General features: G+C 41.2%; 3 protein-coding genes across 3 annotated transcripts; 1 reads left to right on the top strand and 2 right to left on the bottom strand.

Moving 5' to 3' along the window:
• Positions 1-712: 712 nt before the first annotated feature.
• Positions 713-9270, bottom strand: tmc2a (transmembrane channel-like 2a). Its single transcript, XM_029516255.1, is given in 20 exon segments — positions 713-1015; positions 1153-1274; positions 1615-1693; positions 1962-2087; positions 2204-2443; positions 2794-2861; positions 3473-3601; positions 4118-4276; positions 4997-5176; positions 5630-5818; positions 5954-6101; positions 6273-6415; positions 6693-6791; positions 7016-7122; positions 7216-7297; positions 7381-7471; positions 7602-7754; positions 7866-8276; positions 8409-8451; positions 9234-9270. Coding segments are annotated over 20 exon segments (2835 nt in total). The 3' UTR covers positions 713-786.
• A 2877-nt stretch (positions 9271-12147) lies between these two features.
• Positions 12148-18917, bottom strand: LOC115052239 (AN1-type zinc finger protein 5-like). Its single transcript, XM_029516257.1, has 6 exons — positions 18677-18917; positions 15292-15477; positions 15001-15148; positions 14702-14805; positions 14396-14524; positions 12148-13725 (listed from the first exon to the last, which is right to left on the bottom strand). The coding sequence occupies exons 2-6, from the start codon at positions 15446-15448 to the stop codon at positions 13577-13579; spliced, it is 687 nt and encodes a 228-aa protein (XP_029372117.1). The 5' UTR covers positions 15449-15477; positions 18677-18917; the 3' UTR covers positions 12148-13576.
• Positions 18918-20105: 1188 nt separating this feature from the next.
• On the top strand, positions 20106-23181 carry ccnb1 (cyclin B1). Its single transcript, XM_029515654.1, has 9 exons — positions 20106-20190; positions 20426-20551; positions 20924-21037; positions 21136-21324; positions 21409-21567; positions 21681-21917; positions 21998-22138; positions 22303-22413; positions 22513-23181. Exons 1-9 carry the CDS (start codon positions 20170-20172, stop codon positions 22615-22617), a joined length of 1203 nt encoding a protein of 400 aa, XP_029371514.1. The 5' UTR covers positions 20106-20169; the 3' UTR covers positions 22618-23181.
• The last annotated feature ends 464 nt before the right edge of the window (positions 23182-23645 follow it).

Below are 23645 nucleotides of genomic sequence, written 5' to 3'. Positions count from 1 at the left end.
ATCCTGCACCTTCCTCTTAGTTCCTCTCCTTCTGCTCATATGGACCCCTACATTTATTGCGGAAGTTAAAAACCTGGAAGGAAAAAATAGCCTCTTTTTGAAATTGTGTTTAATAATCTTATTTCAGTCACAGTGATATTTGAACTCCCTTGTTGGCCTCGTGTGTCTGCTCACGTGACTAAAAATACTAAACCAAACTAAAGTGGGGAGTTCTCCTCAAACTCTAACCTTTTGACAAGGAGCTAATATCCTGAACTACCTGATTGTTTAGGGTGTCCTGATATTACGATTTCACCATGTTAGCCAGTCCCCTTCAGTGACAGAAGAACTGTACTGCTACAGTCACCGCAGTCTAATAAACCTTGAGTTCTGATGTAGGAAAGTAGTTCCATTGCACCATGTTTGAGATCAGGCTTCAGCTGTTGCTGCTCAGCTGTAATAAAGGTGAACCGAGGTTTTACTGGTGTCTCTTTGACTGCAGTCTTGCATGCCAATCCCCCAGCTGACATCACATGGAAATAAAGAGAGCCCATCTTGGTCCCATTAGAGCAACAGGGCAGAGACAGATCAAGACAGTCTTCCTTCATTCAATTATAAGCTTGTTACAAATTACAGTTTGTAGAGAAACATCAAACTGGTGATGTCAACAAATCAACATGAAAGGAAATGAAGGCTCTTATGATATACTACTGTCTCAATAATACTCTTCAATGTGTGCTCTGTGAACTGTACTGATATTCCCTGAAGGATAAACGCAGCTTTCAAGGAGGTGATTTTCTCACACTGCTATCTTGGAGGCGGCCCTCTCCCACGGCCTCTGCCCGGTCCTGCACCTGGACCAGGTCCTCTAGGTCCAGGCGGCCGGCTCACTGGCCTTTGAACATTGGGGTTGGGGGATGCTAGAGCCACATCTTTCTGCAGGTTAACGCCTTTACCAGATGATCCCGGCTTCGTCTTAGTAGGCCTCGGTTCTGGCTCTGGTGCCTTTTCTGTTTAGACGGAGAAAGTGATAAATCTGTAAGATCTCTGGTGTTTCATAACCTCAGTGTCTCATTGGATGCAATGTCAAACAGTGGTTTACAGAGAACAAGGACAAGTTTGAGAGACTGTCACAGGCACAATATGTCTTGCTGCCCCTTGAATTGGGTTTACTGACCAGGCTCCGGCGGAGCAGGAGGGATTAGGGAGCGGTTCGGTAGCAGGTCCTCTAGGTCTTTCATGACCTGGTTGGTGCTGTCTGTGTTGTTCCTCCGATTCTTCTCTTCATCCCGCGCCTGGAAAGAGAAAGAGGTTGTGAGTTATAGGTGATAAGAGAAGACAGGCAGAAAAAAGAGAAGAATAATTTATTTGGATACAGAGCAATGCTTGTAAGTAGTATCAATTCATTGCAGGCTTTTGGATAAATGAAAATATAAAATGTCACAAATTTGTAATTTCAACAGGATATTTAGTGACATGTCTGACGCAAATACTGATGACAGATAGCAGTGTGATATGAAAGTGAAGGAATCAGCACAGAGTGACTGATGATAGGAATAAATTATTTTAATATCAGCAGTTTGCAGCTTTGTATATGCCCAGTGTTCTCTGGATGCATCTCTATTCTTTATTTACCATCTGCATTTTCTTCTTCAGCTCCATGTTGGAGTTTTTGTAGGCTTCAGACACGGAGTTCAGATAGTAGATGGCCAGTCTGTACAGGTCAGAGGACAGGAGCTGTTTTTTACTGGCTACAAACTCAGCATGGGAAGCTTTGCATTCATTATTTCGTTCAGCTACAAGAAGAATAAATTATTTGTAACGATACATGCAGATATGCACAAATGAATGCGAAATATGCATCCAATTAAAGCTGAGTTTGACTAACAGTACAATGCTGACCCAAAGCCAAAAAATTGCTAAATTGAGTCAAAGATGTCCCAACGTGTGCATGTGACCCTGTGTGGCTCCTCTGCACTCACACCATGAGCAGCACAGCGGGTATGATAAGGCCTGGGTTAGCTGCATAGCTGAAGAGAGTTCCCATGAAGGCCGGCAGGTCCAAATCAATTGTTTCCATGATCACATCAAACATCTTCGCCTTCCCACTGCAGATATCAACATGGTGAATATGCGTGTGTTCACATTTGCACATGCTCGTAATCATTTAACTCATTAACCCTTCTGTTTTTTTTATTTTTATTAGTAGTAGTAATATTATTACCTGAAGGGTCCACAGTCAAAGGAGGGTGGCAGGGTCATGATGGTGTAGACGACAGGTAACAGGCTGAGGAAAAGGATGAGGAGCAGCAGGCCCATGTAGAAGTTGTTGGACTTGGAGGCCTTGAAGACTCTCTCATGGGGGACGTTGGTGGCCATGACAGCCCAGCACTGATAGTACATGGAGCTGAGTAGGCGGAGCACATTGATGCCCACCAGCCCAGGAGCATAAAAAGCTCCCATCCTGCAGACACAACATTATGTAGTCTGATCAGATGCTGTGTAGCAACTTATTAAATGTAAACACTTTTCTTTTGAATTTATGTCAACTCATTCCAAAGCTTTTATAAATATTGATATGATTGAATAGAGTCTGGCACGGTACGATGCAATGAATGATACAAGCGAGAGCATGTGACAGTATCATGTAATGTAACATAATGAATGTAGAACGGCTCCAGAAGCAACCTGAAGCCAAAACACTTGCCATGCAATATCGATTCATGGTGAAACTGGATACATGCAGCAGCAACACACACCAAAGGATATAACCCACAGTGCATCTGCACATCACTATAAAAATAAACTATTTACCAGATCATCCCTTGATTGAACACTAATCCAAGAACATTTCCACTGATGTCAAACTCTCCATATGATGGCTAAAAGTGAACAGAAGAAAGCATTTTTTACTGATACCGAAGTGAACTTACAATAAGTATCACAGTTAATTTTCATTTCTATCTTCTGTTTGGGAATTAGGAGTAGTGTTAGTATTTTGTATAATTTCTCTCTGCCAACAAAAGTCCCCTGCCAACCCTCAAACATAATGCACACTTCATATTATTAAACTATATTAAGGGAAATGGGATCCAGATTGTGAGGAGGGTCCAATTTGAGGTGAAATATCAATGCGTCAGCTTGTGCAATCAGTGCATTTTGGGACTCTGTTGCACATCCGAACCTTCAGTGCACTGGAAGAATTTCAGTATTACATTATATTGGTTAAGACATTTGTAAAAGACTCAAGCTGAGCTACTAAGATAAGAGAAGTGCAAGATGTGAAATAGCTCTCTCTAATGCATATTTTGCTGTCATATTCTCACATTTCACAGCAGACTCCCACATATACACCACACGAAACAATAAAAATGTAAAATACTCCAGGAGAGAAAGGTTCACTTCCTATGCTGTTCAGCTCTCAATGAACTATGAAGTATTTTTACGACATAGTCTGGAAACAGCTTAATTTAATGTTATCCCAACAACTTACAAAGCCAGCCTCCAGGTCCCAGCACCAGCAGTAGTTGAGGAAGCGCACAATGACTGCTCGGGCGAAGTCACCAATCAGGATGGTAAGGTAGGTCACCTGGATGTCCGACACTGTCAGCTTTACAAACTCCTGCAGCAGCGAGTTGAATTTTAAAAGGATTTCAGTACCTTGTATTCAATTTGACATAAGATGATTCCTGACTTGAGAAATGGGTGAAACCGGCATGTGCAATTCATATAATATCGTTATAATATCCAGTTTTTGGAAAGATCTATGGGACATGAGAAAGGCTATAACCTCCTATACTTTTTTATTCTGTTATATCAAGACAACAAAGCTTGTGAAAATGATTATCTTGGCCAAGTGTAGATCAAAGATTACCACTTTCATACTCGACTAAAGTCTGTGAAATTTTAATTCTACTTTCCATTTCTGAAGTGTCACTCCAAAAGGAAGCTTTCAGATGCCTAAACAGGATTCAGAATATCAAATTCATGTTCATCTCAGCAAGGAGCTAGTAAAATGAACAATCATTCATCCAGCTGTTAGGGTTCCTTCACTTTTATGCTGCCTGTCCAGTCAGAATCTAACATCACAGTTTGGTTGTGTGAAGACAATGGAAGAATAATGCTGTTATCTTCTCACTATGCCAACTGCAGTTTCCCAGCAGGGTCCTCTGATGACATCAGCAGGGTTCATTGGGGGTGGGGTGGCCTCAGAGTCGTTGACCAGACGCGAGTAGTTGGCGTAGTACTCTTTCATTGCCCAGATGGAGGCGTTCTTAATGGCCTGCTCCTCCTCAAGCTAAGAAGCACACAGAGTCCAGTCAGCACCCAAAAAAAGGTGTTTGTTTCTTCGTAAGAATATTTATGGCAATAATAATAAAAAATTATATGAAAATTGTTCCGAACGAAGCCACAAAAATTGTTTATTTTGCAATAGAAAATGTAAATATTCACCATTTTATAAAAGACAGGAAGAGATGGTGATGGATGGCAATGACATTACTTTCAAAAGTCTCATTGAAAAACAAAAGTTGTAGTTACACTTTTTTTTAAATGAAGACCGTGAAGTGCTGCTTAGTTTCATTGCTTCCAATGTTAGCTGCTGTAGTATACGAAAAAATGGATATTTACTAAAGGAATGGAGAGGATATCATCCCAAATCAAATGTTTCACAGAAGTGCCACAAGTTGTTTGATACCATCACCGTAATCCAAATTGGAAATCCATGTCTGAGCTCCAATTCAATACTTATATTACATTATTTTTATTTTTAAATCTGGTAAACAGTTATTTTGTGGATTTCATGTGTTCCCACTAAATTTCTTTTGCACTTATAGGAGTTTTAAGATAAAAGTGATACCAGAAAAATGTCACCAAAGGTCACCTTTTTTCTGTTCAAGGGGAATGTGTGGACTGACCGACCAATCAGCATGTAAAGATGGTGTTCATTGAGTCAGATCAACTGCAGCAAACATGGAACCATCAGAAAACTCTCGTACACATATGCATACACACATACCTTGGTGTTGACCTCATCGAACAGAGCAAACAGAAAGGTGTAGAGGTTTCCCAGGAAAAGGGCAAAGATACGTCCCAGCTGCCACTTCAGTGCGATTCGAGGATGGTAGTCCTCCAGCTCAGCGATGGTCTCAAACAGAGGAGGACAGACCAGACCCAGTAGGGACATGATGATCTCCAACTAAACCAAAACAAGCAACAGGTCAAAATCACCAGTCATCCTCTCAAATAAATATTTCTATAAAACATTATTTGTTTGTTCGTTTTTTAAGTTACACATTGCATCTACATTTGCAGCTCAGTTTATTTATAAGATATTTTTTGTCATGATAACAACAATCTACTGGGCAGCATGTGATATGTCTTGTTAGAAATTCTTTCCATAATATACTTCTGCATTGCACGGTATGTGAATCAATCTAGAGGATCTCTGTCATAGATGGTGTCATTTTTAACCTTTGGTAATGTGAATACAAAATTTATTGTTAGTCTTCAGTACTGTGATGCAAAAAGAGAAACTTTTAAACCTGCTTCTATCAGAATTGGTAGAAGGGGTTTAGCTGCAGCTACTCATAACGACAGTAACAGTGGCATCTGTGTCACTACAACCTATTTCCCTCATTATCATCATTACCTCGTTCTTCTCGTACCAGCTGAGGTCGTCCCTGGTGGCAAACTCCTGTGACCTCTTCACCACAAAGTAAATGAGGTACCCACTGCCACCGAGGCTGCAGGTGATTAGGAAGTTAGCCAGGACCCTGAGGAACCTCCGCAGGTGGATGTTCTCATCCTTCTGGTTCTCTTGCTCGTCCACAATGGACTCCTGTTTTTGGCAGAAAAGGGACAGAAGAGATTTGTCTGCTTTTGGCCGCATTAGCAGTGCAACTACAGATGTGCTGAAAAGCAGATGCTGACATGTATATACATCTGTTACTTGTAAAGAGGTTGCAGTGGTTACCTTGAAGCTGGTGGTGATGGAGGCGTATTTGTTGTCCGCTGTCTCGGCGTTGCCGATGAGATAATCCCAGCTGGTGAACATCTTCCAGGCGAATGTGAATTCTCCATCCTCTCCGTCTCCGCCACCAACATCAGCATTCTTGGCCATTCTGGGAAATAAAACACACGCTTCCTTTAAGGGCATACATGAAATGGATCAACGTGCAAAATCATTCTGCACATTCTACAATAGACCATTGACATATTCTGGTTGAGAGGCCACTGCTTGTCAAAATCAACTAAGTCAAAGGTTTTTGAGTCTTATGTTGCTGCAGACTCACGTGCGGATCACGACCATTAGGCTGTAGCCGAAAGTGCCGATCCCGACCATGAGGTAGGACAGAGGCAGCCTGAATTTCAGCAGGCCGATGGTCCTTTGGCTGTTGTAATAGCCGTAAAACAGGACTGAATATTTGCAGTAGCCCTAGTAAAGAAAAAACATTTGAGAAGCTCACACTTTGCTTTATTGCCTGTGATATTTTGTGTTAGGATGAATTCAAAACAGAGAACATTTGAGTTTTTATGACAGACATTTTTACATACATTTATCAAGGGCTGAAATTCTTTCTCTGGCTTTTGCTGGTGACAGATTCACACATAATCAAACAATATTCAAAAACATTTTGATTTCTTAAAGTTTTCCTGATGTCTATTGCAATGCAATCCTTTGCATTAAGACACAAGCGGCCTGGTAGACTCACATTGAAATCCATAAGGACAGCGTAGTCCTGAGCTGTGGGTTGCTCTGCTCTGGGTACAGTTTTCCTGGGAATCGACCCATAAGGTAGGCCCATCAGAACCTGCAAAATAATATTTAAAATAATATTTAAGCTTTCCTGTCATTAGCGTCCAAAGGCTCTGAAACGTCATGCCCAGAGGAATGAAATGCACGGTCATCTCACAATTTTACTTGATTTATCTGGTTATCATTGATTTAGTGATTTCACTCACATATTTATAAAAAATAACTAGGGTTAAGTTTTTTTCTGATTCTAATTGCAGTTTTTAAAGCAGAACCATTCACCTCAGGGATGACCACCAGTCCGAAAGTGAAACCAAAGAGGACGAGGTTCATGCCATACATCCAGCGCAGGAAGATAAAGTAAGACGCCACAGATGACCCAAAGTGACCTGGGGACAGGGAGACAAACTTTAAATTCAGCATCTGTCCACAAGGAGTCACTTCTTGTCTGACGCTGCAGCTGCTCTGTAAACAAGACTTACTTTCCACCTCTTTGATCTTCCTCTCCCACGGGATACACGCTGTTCTAAAATTCTCAAAATCCCTTTGAAACTTGATCCATTTCTGAGATTGAAAAGTAGATTGAAAATCAAAGAGCACAAACCCATGAGCAAAAAGCAGCATCAAAATTCATTTTGATGGCTAACCTTAGTCATCATCACTTTGTAGGCGTACCACTTCCTGCCTTTTCCTTTGCCCAATGCACCTTCAAACTTATCCACAAATTCTTGCGCCTCTCTGTGAAGATACAAAGTCACTAGACAGACAAACACTCATTCATGCAATGAATTATGCTTTTGCACATTCAATTGCTTGTTGATTCACCGTATGAAGGCAAATATAACAGTTTGACAAGGCCGAGGATTACTTCAGGTGTGTGAGCCTTCTCTTCATCCTCCAGGGCTTATTCCTGATGTTGGCAATCAGCTTCTTTTTTTCCTCCACCTCCTCCATCAGCCGGGCCATCTCTCCCTCTGACATGGACTCCTCCTCATCAGAGTCTGAGCTGGAATCAGATGAACTGAAGGACAGTAGTCAGAATGGCACAGAGAAGAAACTGACTAGATCGATGAAGCAAATACAAGTTTTGGTTTAGATGAAAACGCACAACACTTATGGACTGCTGTTCTACCTGTCATCCTTTTTCTTCTTCTTCTTCTTGTCATCATCCTTGTCTTTCCCTTTGTCCTTTCCCTTTGCATCCCCCTTTTTACCTTTACTGTCCTCTTCCTCCTTCCCGCCTTTCTTCCCTCCTCCCTTCCTCCCCTTCCTACCTTTTCCCTGGTCACTCTCCTCATCACTGTCCTGAGCTTTGCCTCCTTTCTTCTTATTGGCTGCTCCTCCCCTTTTTGTTTTAGGAGCCTCATCCTCGCTCTCTTCTTCATCATCACCACCACGTTTTTTCACAGGCTTCCTCTTGTTTGCACCTCTGCGTCCCCTTGGAGCTTCATCTTCGCCCTCATCTTCATCATCCTCATCCTCGCTGGCTGGTTTTTTGCCCCTGCCTCTTCCCCTTGCCCCACCTCTTCCAGCTGCTTGCCCCCTTTTTTTTCTCTGGGCAGCACCATCTAAATCAAGACCAAATAAAACACACAAAATACCTCATGTTGTACTCTGAATGTTACATTAGACGCGTATCTTAATGACTATGGGCCATGAAATCCACTTCATCCACTCACCATCACTGTCACTCAAATCCCCGTCTATCTCTATCCCAACTGAGGAGGAAAACAAACACAACAACACAATCAAACACCCAACAGACCATAAACAAATCCATCATCATTGCCACAGTATTATTAGGTTTCATTGTGTTGTTTTCAAAATAATACAATTTTTTCAAACCATTTTGTTGGTGTAGCTTTACTAGTAGTGTATATGCTAATGTAAATTTTGGTATTGATTGATTGACAGTGTTGTTTGAAGTATCTCAAGTAAAATTTGCTAAATATTTGATGAATAATAAGTACTGTGTATTTGGTGCTGCTAAACTAAGACATACAGGTCGACAGCTGTGTCCCTCAAAGACTGAAATGTGCACATTGCTTTCATCGGGACTTATGAATATAACAATTGTTATCAGAGATCTTTTTTTCACAGCTACGAATAAAACGCACTGGTTTTGTTTTGTTTTTTAGTTTTGTTAAGGTATTTGTCTAAATGATTACTGAAGCGATCTGCCTGTTTCTGCCAGGAAAAGGTTTAAGGACTCAACAAAAACGAAAAATTTCCAGTGGTGCTCATATCATATTGCAAAGATTGTTCAGATACAAACAGTGTTTATCATGTTATCAGAGTTTAATAAAAATTAACCATAATTTGCTTGGTTTCTTTTGGGCGGAGTTATCTTAAGTCTTAGATCCTAAAATGCCCAAACTGAGCCCAACAGCAGGTGGACACCAGTGGAAACAATAGCAGAACCCGTGACAATGACTGGACCAAAAGAAAAAATATTGTCATCTTACAGAACAAATTCATCCTCCAGCCCTCTTAAACTTACCCTCGTTTAGTGTAGCTGAATCGATTTTTCTTGGCATGATGGAGAATAAAAAGAGTCTGTCCTGTGTCCTTTGCAGTGTTTGACTAGTCTACCACCCCCCCCCACCACCACCACCACCACCACACACACACACACACAAAGAACACAGCCCTCCTCTGCCTCAACTCAGGTATCTGATGGTGCCGTCACTATGACGACTGCTGCACGTGACCTGTTCTCATCAGGTGCACTTTCACGGGTTTAGTCATTTCTGGAAACTAAAGGCGATGCCCTGAGGCTCAAGCAGGTAGGGTGGAATTCTGCGGTAACTGGGACATTTATATTTTATTATTTCTACACAGTGGTGATGGCAGCTGTGCTTCTCACCTGGGACTCACATCAAAAAAGATTCTTAGAAATGAAGCATTATTTAATGAGAATACTGCATTTAGCTGCAAAAGGCAAGAGACCGCATTACCTTAGTGCTTAAAAGAACTCTCACTAATCTTGTCATTGGAGACCACACACAGGAGAAGACCAGACGTCCTAAAGATTTAATGAAGGTTGAGGTTTCTGTAAACAGGCCCATTAGACAGGCAGTAAATACCCTAGGATGATTTTGCAATTGCAGTGCATTTGGTGTTTACAATAGATCTACAGTAGCTAAGACAGAGAGTCTACCAGTGTGTGCAGAGCAGTACACTGTGTAGAAAAATCACCCTGGAGTCTCATTAAATAATACAGTAGAAGCTCAATTTTCACATCCAAAATGATTCTATTACACGGTCATCAGTTTCCACAGGTGAGATGCGGATCACCCTCCTGAAGATGGTGATACAGCTGTAGCAACTCTGCTGTCGTGGTCAAAGAACATGGACACAGATCAGTCAATGGAGCGCCTATGAAAACATGCTACCATTTAGTTAGGGTAAACTTGTATGGGGTCCAAAAGCATGAGATTGTTCTCCCAAAGCCAGTCCCTGAAATCTTGAACTATATACACCTGAAGTATACTTATTTTATGTGAATGCTACACAAGTATATGCATGCATCATATACATTATCACATGAAAGTTTGGTCTCGTATGTGTTGTGTTTTGGCATCTAGTTTATGAGGGCTGTTGCTGGGATGTATTTACTCCACCTCTCAAGGTTGTCACTCATGTATATTTAATGTAATTAAAAAAGGAGTCTGTATTGAGTCACGAATCAGGCATTAATTGAAAGACAAGGAAAACAAAAGTGTTGCAATAAAAAAAAATTAAAAGAATTGGGCCAAAATGAGACTCCAGCACCCCCTGCAACGCAAAAACAGAAAAGCGTTAGATAGGTCAAAATGAGTAAAGTGTATCGTATCAAAAAAAAAAAAAAGCAGATGAGCAAAGATCCACATTTGTATTTTAAGCATTGATCTGTCCTATCTACTTTTACACCCCTAAATGCCAAACCTAACCACATTGAGTATTGAACAAGACCAGCAGCCAAAGCAGTATAACGTTTACAGTACAGTGAGGTTCAGCAGAGTTAAGGAAACAAATCTTAAAGCATTTTGAAGCTGTGACCAGAATATATTTTAGGTTTAAGACTAAAATTAACAAACATTAAATATTCACCAGTTATTTATTTTTTTTAGTAGCTCATGACCCCGAGCTCACTGTAGTCTCTCCTGAAACTGACAGAGCAGAAAGTCAGCATATCCCCTTATTCCTAACGCCTTCTTGTCTCCAAAAACCATATAAGATAAATATTTGATGCCTGATCACCATGAAAGATGCATGAGCAACTCAAAAGTTGATGTGTGTGGCGGTCCAAAGAGCCTTTTAAAATTACACCACATGGGTGACTATCCAACAAGAGTCTGACTTCATAACAGAGGCTGAACGCATTAAGTTAATCACAGTCACTGAGCATTGACAGAATGCTTATTGACAACAATAAGCATCCTGAAAAGGTTGGAAAACCGTTTACAGATGTTCATATTTTAAATCACTTAAAGCAACAGCGCACTTTTGAAATCTCAGTAATTTGTCATCTCTGTTTATCGAGCAAACAGTAATTTGGAGGTTTAGGTCTGAGACAGGTTATATGGGACAGAAGAAAGCTATTGTGCCACCTAGTGGTTATTCGAGGACACAATAAGTTGAGAGTAAATGATACTGTAATATTTGAGTACATTAAAGTGCATTTATGTATTGTTTCCCAAAATTAAAACTTTCACCTAATCATAGTTAAATATGGATAAAATAAAAAGTCAATGACACTTGGCGAGTTTGTTTCGTGTTGTGTAGTTGCCGGAAACTGCACGTTTAATTCGAGTCTATCTTACTGTTACACAACTTAAAATGTGTATTTATTAACTCAGTGTCACACACGCTGTTGTACACCAAGGTTACAGTGGTGGTGGGGGGCGATTTCACAAATGTACGTTGTCTTTCTAAGTCATTCTATAACTTCAGTATCATTTTGCGGACAACTTCCATTTATGCTCTGAAAACACATTTTTAATAACTTGAATGAGAATGATCATGTATTTTGGATGAATCCCAATCCTACTCAGTGGGGGGGGGGGTGACTGGGGCCGCGCATGCTTCTCACACAGACGATCGACTTACTTTGCACGTGTGTGTAAATGAAAACATCCAGAGCTGACGGTGAAGCAGGGGAGCAGGTGTCATAACGTGACCCAGGGCCACACTCACAGCAGCAGATCCAGTTTCCCCTGCAGAGACACCACTGACAGACGGCAGCCTGTAAATGGCAGCTGCGTGTTGTGCTCCAACGTCTTGAGCCTGTTCAGGGGAAATAATGGCTTTATGGATCATTAGACACTGTTGCTGTTATCACACTTTTACCAAGGTGCAGTTTTGCAGTGGGAACAGGGAGAGCCACAGAGGAAAAAAAAAAAAGACAGACAAAGATCTGCTCATAGAAAGAGCCTTCTTTCTATATTTTTGAACATAATTTATTTACATCATACAATTTTATCTGATTTATTGGAAGGATACGCACACTGCAGTATATAAATAAAGATGTTTGTACAAACTTGCATAACTAAAGGGTAAAAAACAAGAACACATGAAGCAGCAAGACCAAAACTCAATCAAAATTGGAAAATTATTAATAACCTAACCCCACAGGTCTCACTAGTCACAGCGGCACACAACCACTTAGCCTCACACGATAGTCACACACCAACCAACCACATTTACTCCAACAAACACACACAAATGTGTTTGATACACAATTGTGCAGCCATCCAACACTCCTGATCTTGTGAATTTGTCAGCTCACATTTAAAATATAAGAAAAAAATTCAAAAGTGAAGAAAAATATGAAAATATTAGTGGAGCTAAGTCCTTCCAAAGGCGAAAATTAGGCTCTTGTCATACAATAACACACAGCATACAAATCACTTTTCTGTAAAACAAACCAAAAAAAAAAAAAAAAAAAAAAAAAAAAAAAAACAACAACAAACAAACAAAGATGATTAGAACTCAGTCAGATGATGTAACTTCAGTGGATGGTTTAAAAGACCAAAAAGGATAAGTCCCTGTGCCTGACTTGTGCCTGATCTCAGGCAAAGGACAAGTCACAGCATTCAGTCCAAGATCAATGGGAGAAAAAGAAATACTCTGTCAAACTACATTGTGTTCCTAGTGCTGCACACACAGCAGGAGGGAAGGAATATGAGCAAGCAAGAGGGCCTGCAACAAAGTCTCTTTCACAAAGTCTTTTTTAGCAAAACGTCTGAGCTGTGCGTCGTTCAGAGGGGACGAGATTCTGGCGGCACAGAGAAGCATTTCACGTTGATAATTACTCGGACGCAAAGTCTGACAAGGATTTAACTCTGACCTCAAAGAGTTTAGTGGAGGCCAAGAAAGAGAAAGAAAGAGAGAGAGTGATCGCCATTTTGCTACTCAAGCCAGCAGAGAGCAAGCACAGCTGGGATGGTGCCACCAGCCAACAGCAGGAACAGTGTGAGAGTCCAAAGGAGCAGCCTGAAAATATCTGAGCACTATCCAGGCAGAGTTCAAGTGATCTCAGGAGGATCACACAACAGACTGGACAGCCATCAACAGGGATCTCTAAATGCTGACTTTGTCTTCCAAACTCCCACCCAAGTCAAATCTGCAGATACAATATTTGCTTGCTCAATACAACTCTCAAAAAAAGTGTTAGACTCACACCCAAACAAGAATGAAGCTGAAAATATGTGAACTTTCATGCACTGGGGGAAAATGTCCTGAATGTGTAACAAACATCCAAAAAAAAAAGAAAAAGAAGTCCTTCACAAAGAAGGTTGGGCTCAAGTCTTTTTTAAATCCCATGGCTCCCAGTACTCAAAGTCAAACTGAGAGTCTTCTTCATATTCTCTGGATCTTGTCAGCAACAACCACAGGGTTCTCTTTGCGAATCTTAGCAGCAGCTTCGGCTTTGTAGTCATACGGACAGTTGTGCTTGTCAGAGTAACGGTGAAGACCACAAAAAAGGTTCCCACAGCGGCAGTCAAAACCTGAAAGGCCACAGCAAAGGACAGACTGAGTCAAATCAATAACAATGACACACAACAACCCAAAACACACACATGCTGGCACAAACTGTAGCCACAAGTGGGTTGACTCAGAAACATCATTACCAGATAAAAACAAGTCAAATACCTTGTACCTATACATCTTGACATTGGCATAAACTTTCAGCAATTGCTCTGTTGATGTGGATGCAGCTCCTCTTTTAAAGGACATAAATTATCCAAAGCAACTTTGATGAATCACTGCCTACCTACTGTTAAAATGGAGGAATGTGGCAACACTTTGAATGAGATCAGCCATTTGAGAAAATTGCCCCACATCTTTTAGTGAGATAATGAAAACTGCTAATGTTTTTTTTTTTTTTTTAATGAATGAATGAATGATTGCGAAAGAAAGAAATTAAGTTTATCCTTGTTCACGTTGTTCTGTTGATTTGTCCTTGCTGCACTCAGCTCTGGTCTGACCAGGCTGTATTGGATTATTAGCAATCTCATTATCCGAGCACAGTAACGGTTTGAACTCCTGACAACACTGCGCATTGTAAATAAAGAGGCCACATTTGGCAGCTTGAATGTATTAGAAAATGCAGTACCTATGAAGAACATTTCTCATATTGGAATTAATCATATTGAACAGAGTATTGAGTAATCTCACCTGTAAGGCCAACCTTCTTGCGGCACATAAAGCAGCGATTCTTCTTGGGTTTTGGGGGCTCTGGAGTTTTGGACTCTTCACTGCCAGCAGTGGAGGGATGAGGGGCTGAGACAGTGGGCTGACTCACCACTGATAAACAAGAAAAATAAATCATTCACTCAGTGTCTCTCTTAACTACAGAGAGGCATAACTTCAATCTAAAGTAAACATTCCTCCCTACAGATACAAAGCTACTAACAACCGCATTCAATGTATTAATAAACATTAGCTAATGATATATGTCATTGGTAAGTTTTTGGTACCCACCAGGCTCTGTGAGCTCTACTTTACTTCCTGATGCTCCTTTCTCCTCACTGGAGAGACTCATCTCAGTCATCTGTTGTGTTACCGAAATGGCTGTTGAAATTCCACTGTGAAGAATAAGTACAATAAAGAGCTGTAAATTACAGGAAAGTAAATGAATCAAGTATGCCCAGCTATGTTTGTGAGCTGAGGAATATTGTACCATGCTCTAAAAGCAATTAAACAGCAAGTACATTGTGCACTCCACTTTAATTCTAAAGCTGTGGCATTAAGCTTTATTTGAAGGTAGTGTGACTCCTCACCCGAGAGCCTCAGCAGCAACAGCCTCAGCAGAGGCTGCAGCTTCAGCTGCCACCTCTGCAGCAGCAACTGCAGCAGCTGCAGCATTATTCAGGGTGGCCTCTAACCTCTGGATAGCAGATGCCTCTGCTGTAGGGCCACTGTTGCTGCCTGAGGGAAAAGATTTCAATGTGTTACACTCAGACATTTGAGACAAAGGCTGTGCAGCTGCAGGCAGGAGTCTGGACTTTTCTATGCACACTGAAAAGAAACAAAAAAAAAACAAGAACTGTGATATACACAACTGGTCTTACCAACAGCACTCAAAGAACCAACACCTCCATTATTCTGTCTTGACAGGTGCTCCTTGTGGCATACAGAGCACATGCCATTAGTCCTAGGGTTACCATAGAAACCACAGCCGGTGGCACAGAGCATAGGTACTGGGCTCTGATTGGTCTCCTGGGCCATAGCGATTTCTTTCCGCTTGGTGAGCTGACCTGGAGACATAAAGACACATATTAGAGTGCTATGTTTTTGTGTAAGGGCATACTCGACAAAAACAAACCACTGAAAGGTAAAAGAGACACCAAGAATTAAAATCATTCTAAACCTTTTATAAATTATAAACAACACTGGATTTCAAACACTTACCAAACGTTTATACCAAAACAACACTACGTTGCTCTGATGGTATTTTGACACTAGCCATCATCATCATCTGGTATCTGGAGTACTCTGATTTTGATTTGGCTGCAGCCACACCAATGGTTATCTTTAGTGGCACATTAAATTGTATTAACACCAAATTGAGTGCGCTTTGGGAAAGTGTTCATGCTAATTGATGAACTATCATCATACCCTGCAGAGAGCATCAGCATGTCTTATCATAATACAAAGGTTTCATTTCACCCTGGGCTGTGGTCCAGCTGCTCAACTCAATCAGATTCACCTCTGATTGAACTACTTTCAACACTCTCCAGTGACACTATATATCAGTCTGGCAAATATTATTTGTTTTAGAAGGGATGATTATAGGTTTGTCGTTAACACATGCTTACATCTGACTTTGGCTTGTTCAGCTGTTGAGCTACATAATGTAATTAACATAACCTTATGGACTCATTTGGACACGGTCTTTAAATAAAAGTGTGAAGTTGGCAGACAATCACTGATCACTATTGGCAGATGGCATCTTTTCCACTTAGTCATTTCTTCAGTGGACAAATTTATAAAGGGAACTTCAGTCTTACTCTCCCATGTATCAACCCAGCAGAGTAAGGCATGTTTCAGCCCCATATCTCTGCACTACCCAGATGAGGACATAATCATATCATTTAAACAAGGACACAATATTTTTCTGGCATTGAGTGAAATATGTTGGCAGAAGAAATCATTAAAAATTGTACAGAACTTTGGCATTTAAGTCTGGTTTGTTTTGCAGTCTTTAACTTGGAATCTATAATATGATGAAAAATATTCGGGTCCAATTATTTTTCTTTTCTCTTTAACATCTTACAGTCAGTGGATGAAATGCTTCAACAGTCATCACTTGGTCTAATTGTGCATAGTCAGGTTGGGGGTTGAGTTGATAACATGTTTAAAGATGGTCTTTTGCATTGCTTGCAAAGTGATAATTATTGATGCAGTGAGATGTTGTTCAAATCCCTTCAGGAGCTAGCAAGTGGATCTTGAAAAGAGATTGTTTTGTCACACAGATTTTAGGCTGGAAAGAAAATCTGCTGGTTTTTACACAACAATTTCCATTACAAAACTTCTTTTCTTAATTGTCTTTTGTAAAACTGTTATATAAAACAAAAACTTCATGGATCATTGCTGAATCTAAACAATTGTGTCATTATGAACAATTCTGAATATAAAGTGTTCCGCTATAAAGTTATTGGTATGATCTTGACCATAAAACCCCATCAATTCTTATTTTTTGACAATAGGTCTGTGGGTAAAAACACAGGAATGTCTTAAAACCAAGATGTTCCCATAAAATTATCAAGTCTTCAAGTATTCAAAGCACGTGCATCGATGCTCTCTTCTCTGGCTGAAGTTACTTGAGTGAACACGAGTTTGCATCAGCTTCTTCAGAGTTCTATAATAAAGGAAGTGGTGAGGATAACTAAGGTTGTCAAAGGCTATTTATGGTAATCAGTAGAGCAGAGGGGAACAAAAGAAGGGAAGTATTCATAAAATTAAGTTCTGGTTGCTGTGAGGTGCATCAGAGGCTTCTTCCTCACCCCTGAAGTGTAATCACCACACCACTGCAATCTGCACCTTCACGTGTGTGCCTGCAGACTGCAGAGCTCCAGGCTCACATGGACCAGGGTATGGTGGCTTTCCTCTGTCACAGGAGTGCAATGTGACACTGATCTCCAAAGCACACACTCACGAGTTACCTCAATACAGTAAGGCTGTGGATGCATCTATTTTTAGACAACCCCGAGAGGCGTATCAGAGCTGGCATCGTGCCAAGATTTGTATCCTCCTCTGAGTAGACTTCCCTTTAAAGACATCAGCAGCTTTCTTGGGGAGTAAACACATCATCAAGACAGAGGCTGGCACTGACGTGGCACGACAATGTCCTGAACACATTGTGACACGGACACAAAATCCAGCATAACACCTGTAGATCAAGTATAAGAGCCGAGCACGAGACAAAAGATAAAAATCACCCATGCTGTTTTTCTTGTAGCGTGCTAACAACTGGCTGGAAGTCAAGAACACACAAACACACAAGAACGCATCTCTAGCCAGAGATCATCTGTGTAGCCACAAACTACCAGTATTATCAATTTCGGCTGCGCTGTTGCTTCCTGGCAAACACCGGGCCACAGCCGTGACAAGTCTACAAATCCACTGAGTCATGCTAGCAAGCTAGTGGCTGCTGCTAGCACATTTCGTTCAGAAACCGACTTTACGTGCGACTGGCTTGCTCGGACATTATTCTCCTCGCTGCGTTAAAGGTGTTTCTGGTCAGAGTGACGCAGAATTAAAGGTCAATTCGACGCCTGTTGTTTTTGTTGTTGGACTGTCCATGTGCTAACGACTGTTAGCCACAACAACCGTGTGAGCAGATACTCGTGATCTCGCTAACGATAGCATGCTAGTTAGCTATAACACAAAACTGTTAGCGCTGTTGTCGCCTTTGTTTTGTCTCTTTGTTTTTGTTCCCACCACAGAAGACCTGCCCATGTCCACATTAACTTTTAACAGTCGGCCTTTACATTGAATACCATGGGAAATAAGTTGGTGAATCAAATCAGTATTGCGGGTGCTTACACATTTCCAGTTATTAGTAAAATCGTGGTACAGGCAATACGATACTTGAATCAATCTACAGATGACAGTGATTGTGCTAATAGATTAACACTAGCTACAACACAATCCGACTGTTTTTACTTGATTGAAAAGCAGTTGTGTCAGAGTAGGGCTTAATACCCAGCAGTGATAACACAGTAAAGTTGAATTTAATCTACAACTTCACAGTGAGGAAACAAGTTTTCGTCGACACGTGCCATGTAATTGAAACACTTCTTTCATCTTCGTTGGTTTAGTACATTCATCTAAGATTAACATCGAGGCAAATGACTGTACTGATTTAAATACTGCTGGTGTTAACTCGAGTTTTGACTGTTCACTTCAGAAACTTGCCATCCAAGCACACGGCGCTTTGCCTAATGGACTTACCTTTCGTATCAGAGAAGGGTTTCTCTTGAAACTGGGGGTTGACGGAATAACTCGGCAAACCTCGGCTGGAGCTAACTGACTAACTAGGGCCGTCTAGGTAAGTCGTCGTCTGTGCTTTTCTTCTCCGTGTCCTCGCACAAACGCAGGCTGCACTCCGCCCGGAGGACCGCTGGCTGGTTTAGTTGACGTCCTCTGCCGCTGATTTGTGGTGGCATCTGTTTTGTTTTACGTGTTGCGTTTTGCGTCCTCTCTCTTTCCGGTGGACGTCACGGAAATTGTGATCCTGTGATTGGAAGGCTTGTGTGTTGGAGTGAAGCCATGAAAGATTTCAAGGTATTACAGAACATTTAACCCCACTTCCTCCACCATGCAGGGAGACAGTCACTTCGATCCTGATGTTGTTTCGTTAAAAATAAATGAGTATGCATTTCGGAAAGGGACGACGCAGACTCGCTGTCTGTACATCGAAGAAAACAACTTACAACACAGAGGGCGCATTCAATACTCGTAAAATCGAGATTCCTCGGGGGAATTTATACCTCCATTGCCCAGCTTTCACTTTGGTTCCCACGGTGCCCTTGATCCGATCATCCAAAGTCCGATTTAATATTTGTGTTTGTTATTTATTTTATTTATTTATTTATTTATTGTCATTCTTTATCATCCGTTATCAAGCACATTGCATAGGTTAATGTCATCAACACTGCATTTATAACCTTGGTTTGTTTGCGTTGCCCATTAAAAGGACCTGCGCAACAATACACAAATCCAAGAGCAAGATGCATACCATACAGCACAAAATGCAAACTATGTAAAGTTTTAATTAAACCCAAAGAAAACACATGATCCTCTTCAATTTTCACAATCGACCACTCTTTCAAGGCCTCACATTTTAAAACGATATATATCATGACTCATGTTATCTGTAAAGATTTATATATATATATAGTCGCAAATTAGAAAATATAGCATCAAAACAATTTGGATTGCTTAAATTTCGAGGGCATTCAATACATTCAGATATTTATATTAGTGTTATTACTCGCTATTGCTGCATGTTATGATAGACGTAAACGCGTTATCATTCGCTTTTTTGTTTTTGTTTGCTTTTTACAGTAAAGTGTTGTTTTGTTAGTTTTTGTTCTTTCTTATTTTCGTCTTAGTGGTCATGCATCTTGTTTTGTGTACACTAAAAAAAACTTTTAAAAGCATGTAAACTAAGAGTATTTTTAAAAAATAAATAAAAGCTGGACATAACAGGAAAGGGAAATGAGCAAAACTGAAGAACGTGAATCCTCACGTGACCATGAGTTGTCTGGGAAACGCATTTGGAACACATGCGCTCAGCCAATCAGATGCTCGGGAGATTTGGACCACAGCGAATCAGCGCGTAGAGAGCGAGGATTTAAACCAGGACTCTGCGTCTCCAAACTGCGCTCCGTCTCTTTTCATTGTGATCCTGTGTTGTCTGCAAGATCTGCGAGCATTCCGAAATGGCTCTACGGGTGACCCGAGTAAGTTATTTCAACCTTTTTTTTCCCCTCCCTCACATTTTGTTTGCTTTATGTATAAACAATAACTTTAAATAAACGAGAATTTTATTAATGTATATTAAAATACACGCGGTGGAAGACGTCCTCGTGCGTCACGTCGCTCTGCTCTCGTGCTCTCTTTAAGAATTGGCCTAAACAGTCCAATTCCATGTCCCACTGTAACATTTAACTGTTTCTCTGCCTTCCTCTTCTTCAGAACCGCTTGGCCTCCACCAGGACCGATCTCGGCGGCAAGGCCTGCTCCGTGACCGGACTACAGAAGCCTCGGGCGGCGCTAGGCGAGATCGGTAACATTGCAGTTAACAAGGAAGCACAGAAAAAGGTACAAACGTGATAATTTTTATATATAGGCAATAGCTGTAAAAGGATGTTAGTTGGATCAGGGTTTATACAGTAACTAATTAAAATCTGGTTTATTGGCTGCAATTTTATAAATGGGTCTGTTTGTACACTGTCGTGAGTCGCCGTGGCTCAGCTCGAACTGGTAGAATAACAATTGCACTCTGACGGTATCTAAAGTGGGAAGACAGCGATGTGAACAGATGGAAGCCACCCTTTAAGAACTGCACTGTCTACCTAACAATGCTGAGATGAATGAATTCTCACGCAAGCCTCGAGTTGACGCTCGCGCGTTGGGGGTGGGTTCACATGTTAAACATTACAAAGTTTCATAAACTCCTCCATTCTGTCTTAGACCATCAAGACAGAAGCAACAAAGAAGCCCACTAAAGTCACCACAAAAGCTGAGAAGGCAGCAGCAGTGGTTGCACCACCCCAAAATGAAGTTCCTGTTAAACTTGAGCCTGATGTGAGTTATCGGCCTGCTGCACCATACTGGATCCTAAAGACTGCTGGGTGTGCTGTGGCTATTGGTTTGACCTCATGTTTGCCTCTCCACTGGTCCAGGTTCTACCTGAGCCAGCCTCTCCAACACCAATGGAGACTTCTGGCTGCAAGCCTGCTGACCTCTGCCAGGCATTCTCAGATGTCATGCTTCATACTGCTATCAGGGATGTGGATGCAGATGACTACGACAACCCAATGCTTTGCAGTGAATATGTGAAGCACATCTACAAGTATCTCCGCCAGGTTGAGGCAAGCAAACTTTAAAGCTTTTTAGGTTTCCTGTTTTTGGAGCTGTCTAGTCACTGGGTTTAAAGCAGTGTCTTGTGTCTCCAGGCTGAGCAGAATGTTAGACCCAGTTATCTGCAGGGGCAGGAGGTGACTGGTAATATGCGTGCCATTCTCATTGACTGGCTTGTGCAAGTGAGCCTGAAGTTCAGACTACTGCAGGAGACAATGTACATGACAGTGGGACTCATTGACCGCTTTCTTCAGGTAAGCTGTCTGGTTAAATTAAATCATGGCCCATTGTTACTAGTTCCCTGTAGCCCAGCCTTCTAGCTGTGCTAGACCAGCATCTTTATATTCTCCATGTGACTCTCTACCAGGACCACCCAGTCCCCAAGAAGCAGCTGCAGCTGGTTGGCGTGACAGCCATGTTCCTTGCTTCCAAATATGAGGAGATGTATCCCCCTGAGATCTCAGACTTTGCCTATGTGACAGACAGGGCTTACACAACTGCCCAGATCAGAGACATGGAGATGACCATCCTGCGGGTGCTCAAGTTCCAATTAGGCCGCCCTCTACCATTGCAGTTCCTCAGAAGGGCCTCAAAGATTTATGAGGTATAATTTTTGTCAACCCAAATGTACTTGCTGAAATACTTGAGTATTTGCAACTCACAGCTACTAATGTCTCATTTCAGGTAACTGCTGAGCAACACACCCTTGCAAAGTATTTGCTGGAACTCACCATGGTTGACTATGACATGGTTCACTTCCCACCTTCCATGGTGGCTAGTGCTGCTTTGGCTCTTACCCTCAAGATCTTAGATGCTGGAGAATGGGTGAGTGTCATGGATTAAAATGAGAATTTTGGGCTGCTTTAAAGCTGCCAAAACTGACAATGAATCTAGTAATTACTAAAATGTGTTTAGCAATGCACAATGGGCTTTGCCCAAAGCTGCATCAAGTGGAAATATTTTTCTAAATGTCACCCTAATATCATTAGGATGCAACACTGCAGCACTACATGGACTACACAGCAGAGAGTTTGATTCCTGTGATGGCACACATCGCCAAGAATGTTGTGAAAGTGAACGAAGGCCTGACCAAGCACATGGTAAGTAATGTATGATAATGAAACGGCCCAGAATAACATGTAGGTTTATCTAGCTACTCAGGCTGGACATCAGTGTATTTTAATTTGCTGTCTTTTCAGGCAATCAAAGGCAAATATTCAACTTCCAAACAGATGAGGATTGCCACAATCTCACAGCTCAAATCTTCACTTGTCAAGGATTTTGCAAAGAAGCTCACCCAGTGAGCTGACATGTGTTAGCACCATGTGCTGAGTTGTACAGTTGTAACTTAACTTTTTTTTTTTTTTTTTTTAAATGACTGAGATTGGCTTACAAAGGACCATCTCAGTGGTTTAACCAACTGAGATCAAGCTTGCTTTTCCTGACCATTTTCCAAAGCATGCTACAAGGTTTAATTGGGCCTTATGGTGCACAAGGTTCAGTGTGGTCAGATTATGAAACTGACTTGTTAGTAAATTGCTCAACAAGCAAATGTCTATACTGAGTCAGTCAGCTTCCATTTACTATTTTAATGCTACTAGTTCACAATTTCCACTTTATACCATGGCTCACTAATGCACCATGTTGCCCACTAATCTTTAGTGTCATATTTGGTCCTTAGTAGTCTGGCTAAAACTTGTTGCATGCTTTTAGAATGGCTTGAAGGTCCGATAGGCAGGTGTGGCCATTCCATCTTTTTTAAAATATCTTAATGTTGTGGCAGTGAGTGACATGTACAGTTATACTTTAAATGATTTTACATTCTTGAATGTCTTCTTGAAGCATCTATTAAATGGTTTTGACCAACATTGGCTTCCTTGTCATGTGTCAGTGTCTCCACTAGAGGAGGCTGTAGGATTGAATTTTTGGCTTAACTCCACTTCAGTGGGCTTGAGTTTACATTAAACTGCTGTCCTATCACTGACATTGGGGTTAATGGCTCAGTTGATTACTGTCAGTGTCTTAATGCAGCTCTAACTGCCCCAAGGCAAGTATTTGGACAGCTACAAATCAAGTACATGATGGCACTTAGTCCCACTTTGAGGCCAGGAATGATGCCCCTTCTGCAGAATGATAGTTTAGCTACAAAGTACCCTTGTACTGATGCCCACGGGTAGAAGTTGACTCACCTGTTTCCTTAATCTTTTGCTTTCAACTTTGACAACAGAAACCTGCTCTCTGGGGAACTTGTATGAAGTCCTCAGTCAAACTTAGTGACTTATCACAGCTCACATCACCAACAATTCAAGAGACTGGCTTGGTAACATTGCAG

The sequence above is a fragment of the Echeneis naucrates genome, chromosome 12 (genome assembly GCF_900963305.1).
Source record: "Echeneis naucrates chromosome 12, fEcheNa1.1, whole genome shotgun sequence".
Lineage (NCBI taxonomy): Eukaryota > Metazoa > Chordata > Actinopteri > Carangiformes > Echeneidae > Echeneis > Echeneis naucrates.
The sequence above is the reverse complement of the archived record's forward strand: the minus strand, read 5'-3'. Positions and strand labels throughout refer to the sequence as shown.

Bases quoted from the DNA above. Each gene is read 5' to 3' on its own strand.
- ccnb1 (XM_029515654.1), top strand. From the start codon at position 20,170: ATGGCTCTACGGGTGACCCGA. The intron at 20,191-20,425 runs GTAAGTTATTTC...CCTCTTCTTCAG, and splicing joins TGGCTCTACGGGTGACCCGA to AACCGCTTGGCCTCCACCAG. The intron at 21,568-21,680 runs GTAAGCTGTCTG...ACTCTCTACCAG, and splicing joins TCATTGACCGCTTTCTTCAG to GACCACCCAGTCCCCAAGAA.
- LOC115052239 (XM_029516257.1), bottom strand. From the start codon at position 15,448: ATGGCCCAGGAGACCAATCAGAGCCCAGTACCTATGCTCTGTGCCACC. The intron at 15,149-15,291 runs GTAAGACCAGTT...CTTTTCCCTCAG, and splicing joins TGGTTCTTTGAGTGCTGTTG to GCAGCAACAGTGGCCCTACA. The intron at 14,525-14,701 runs GTGGGTACCAAA...CTTGTTTATCAG, and splicing joins AGTAGAGCTCACAGAGCCTG to TGGTGAGTCAGCCCACTGTC.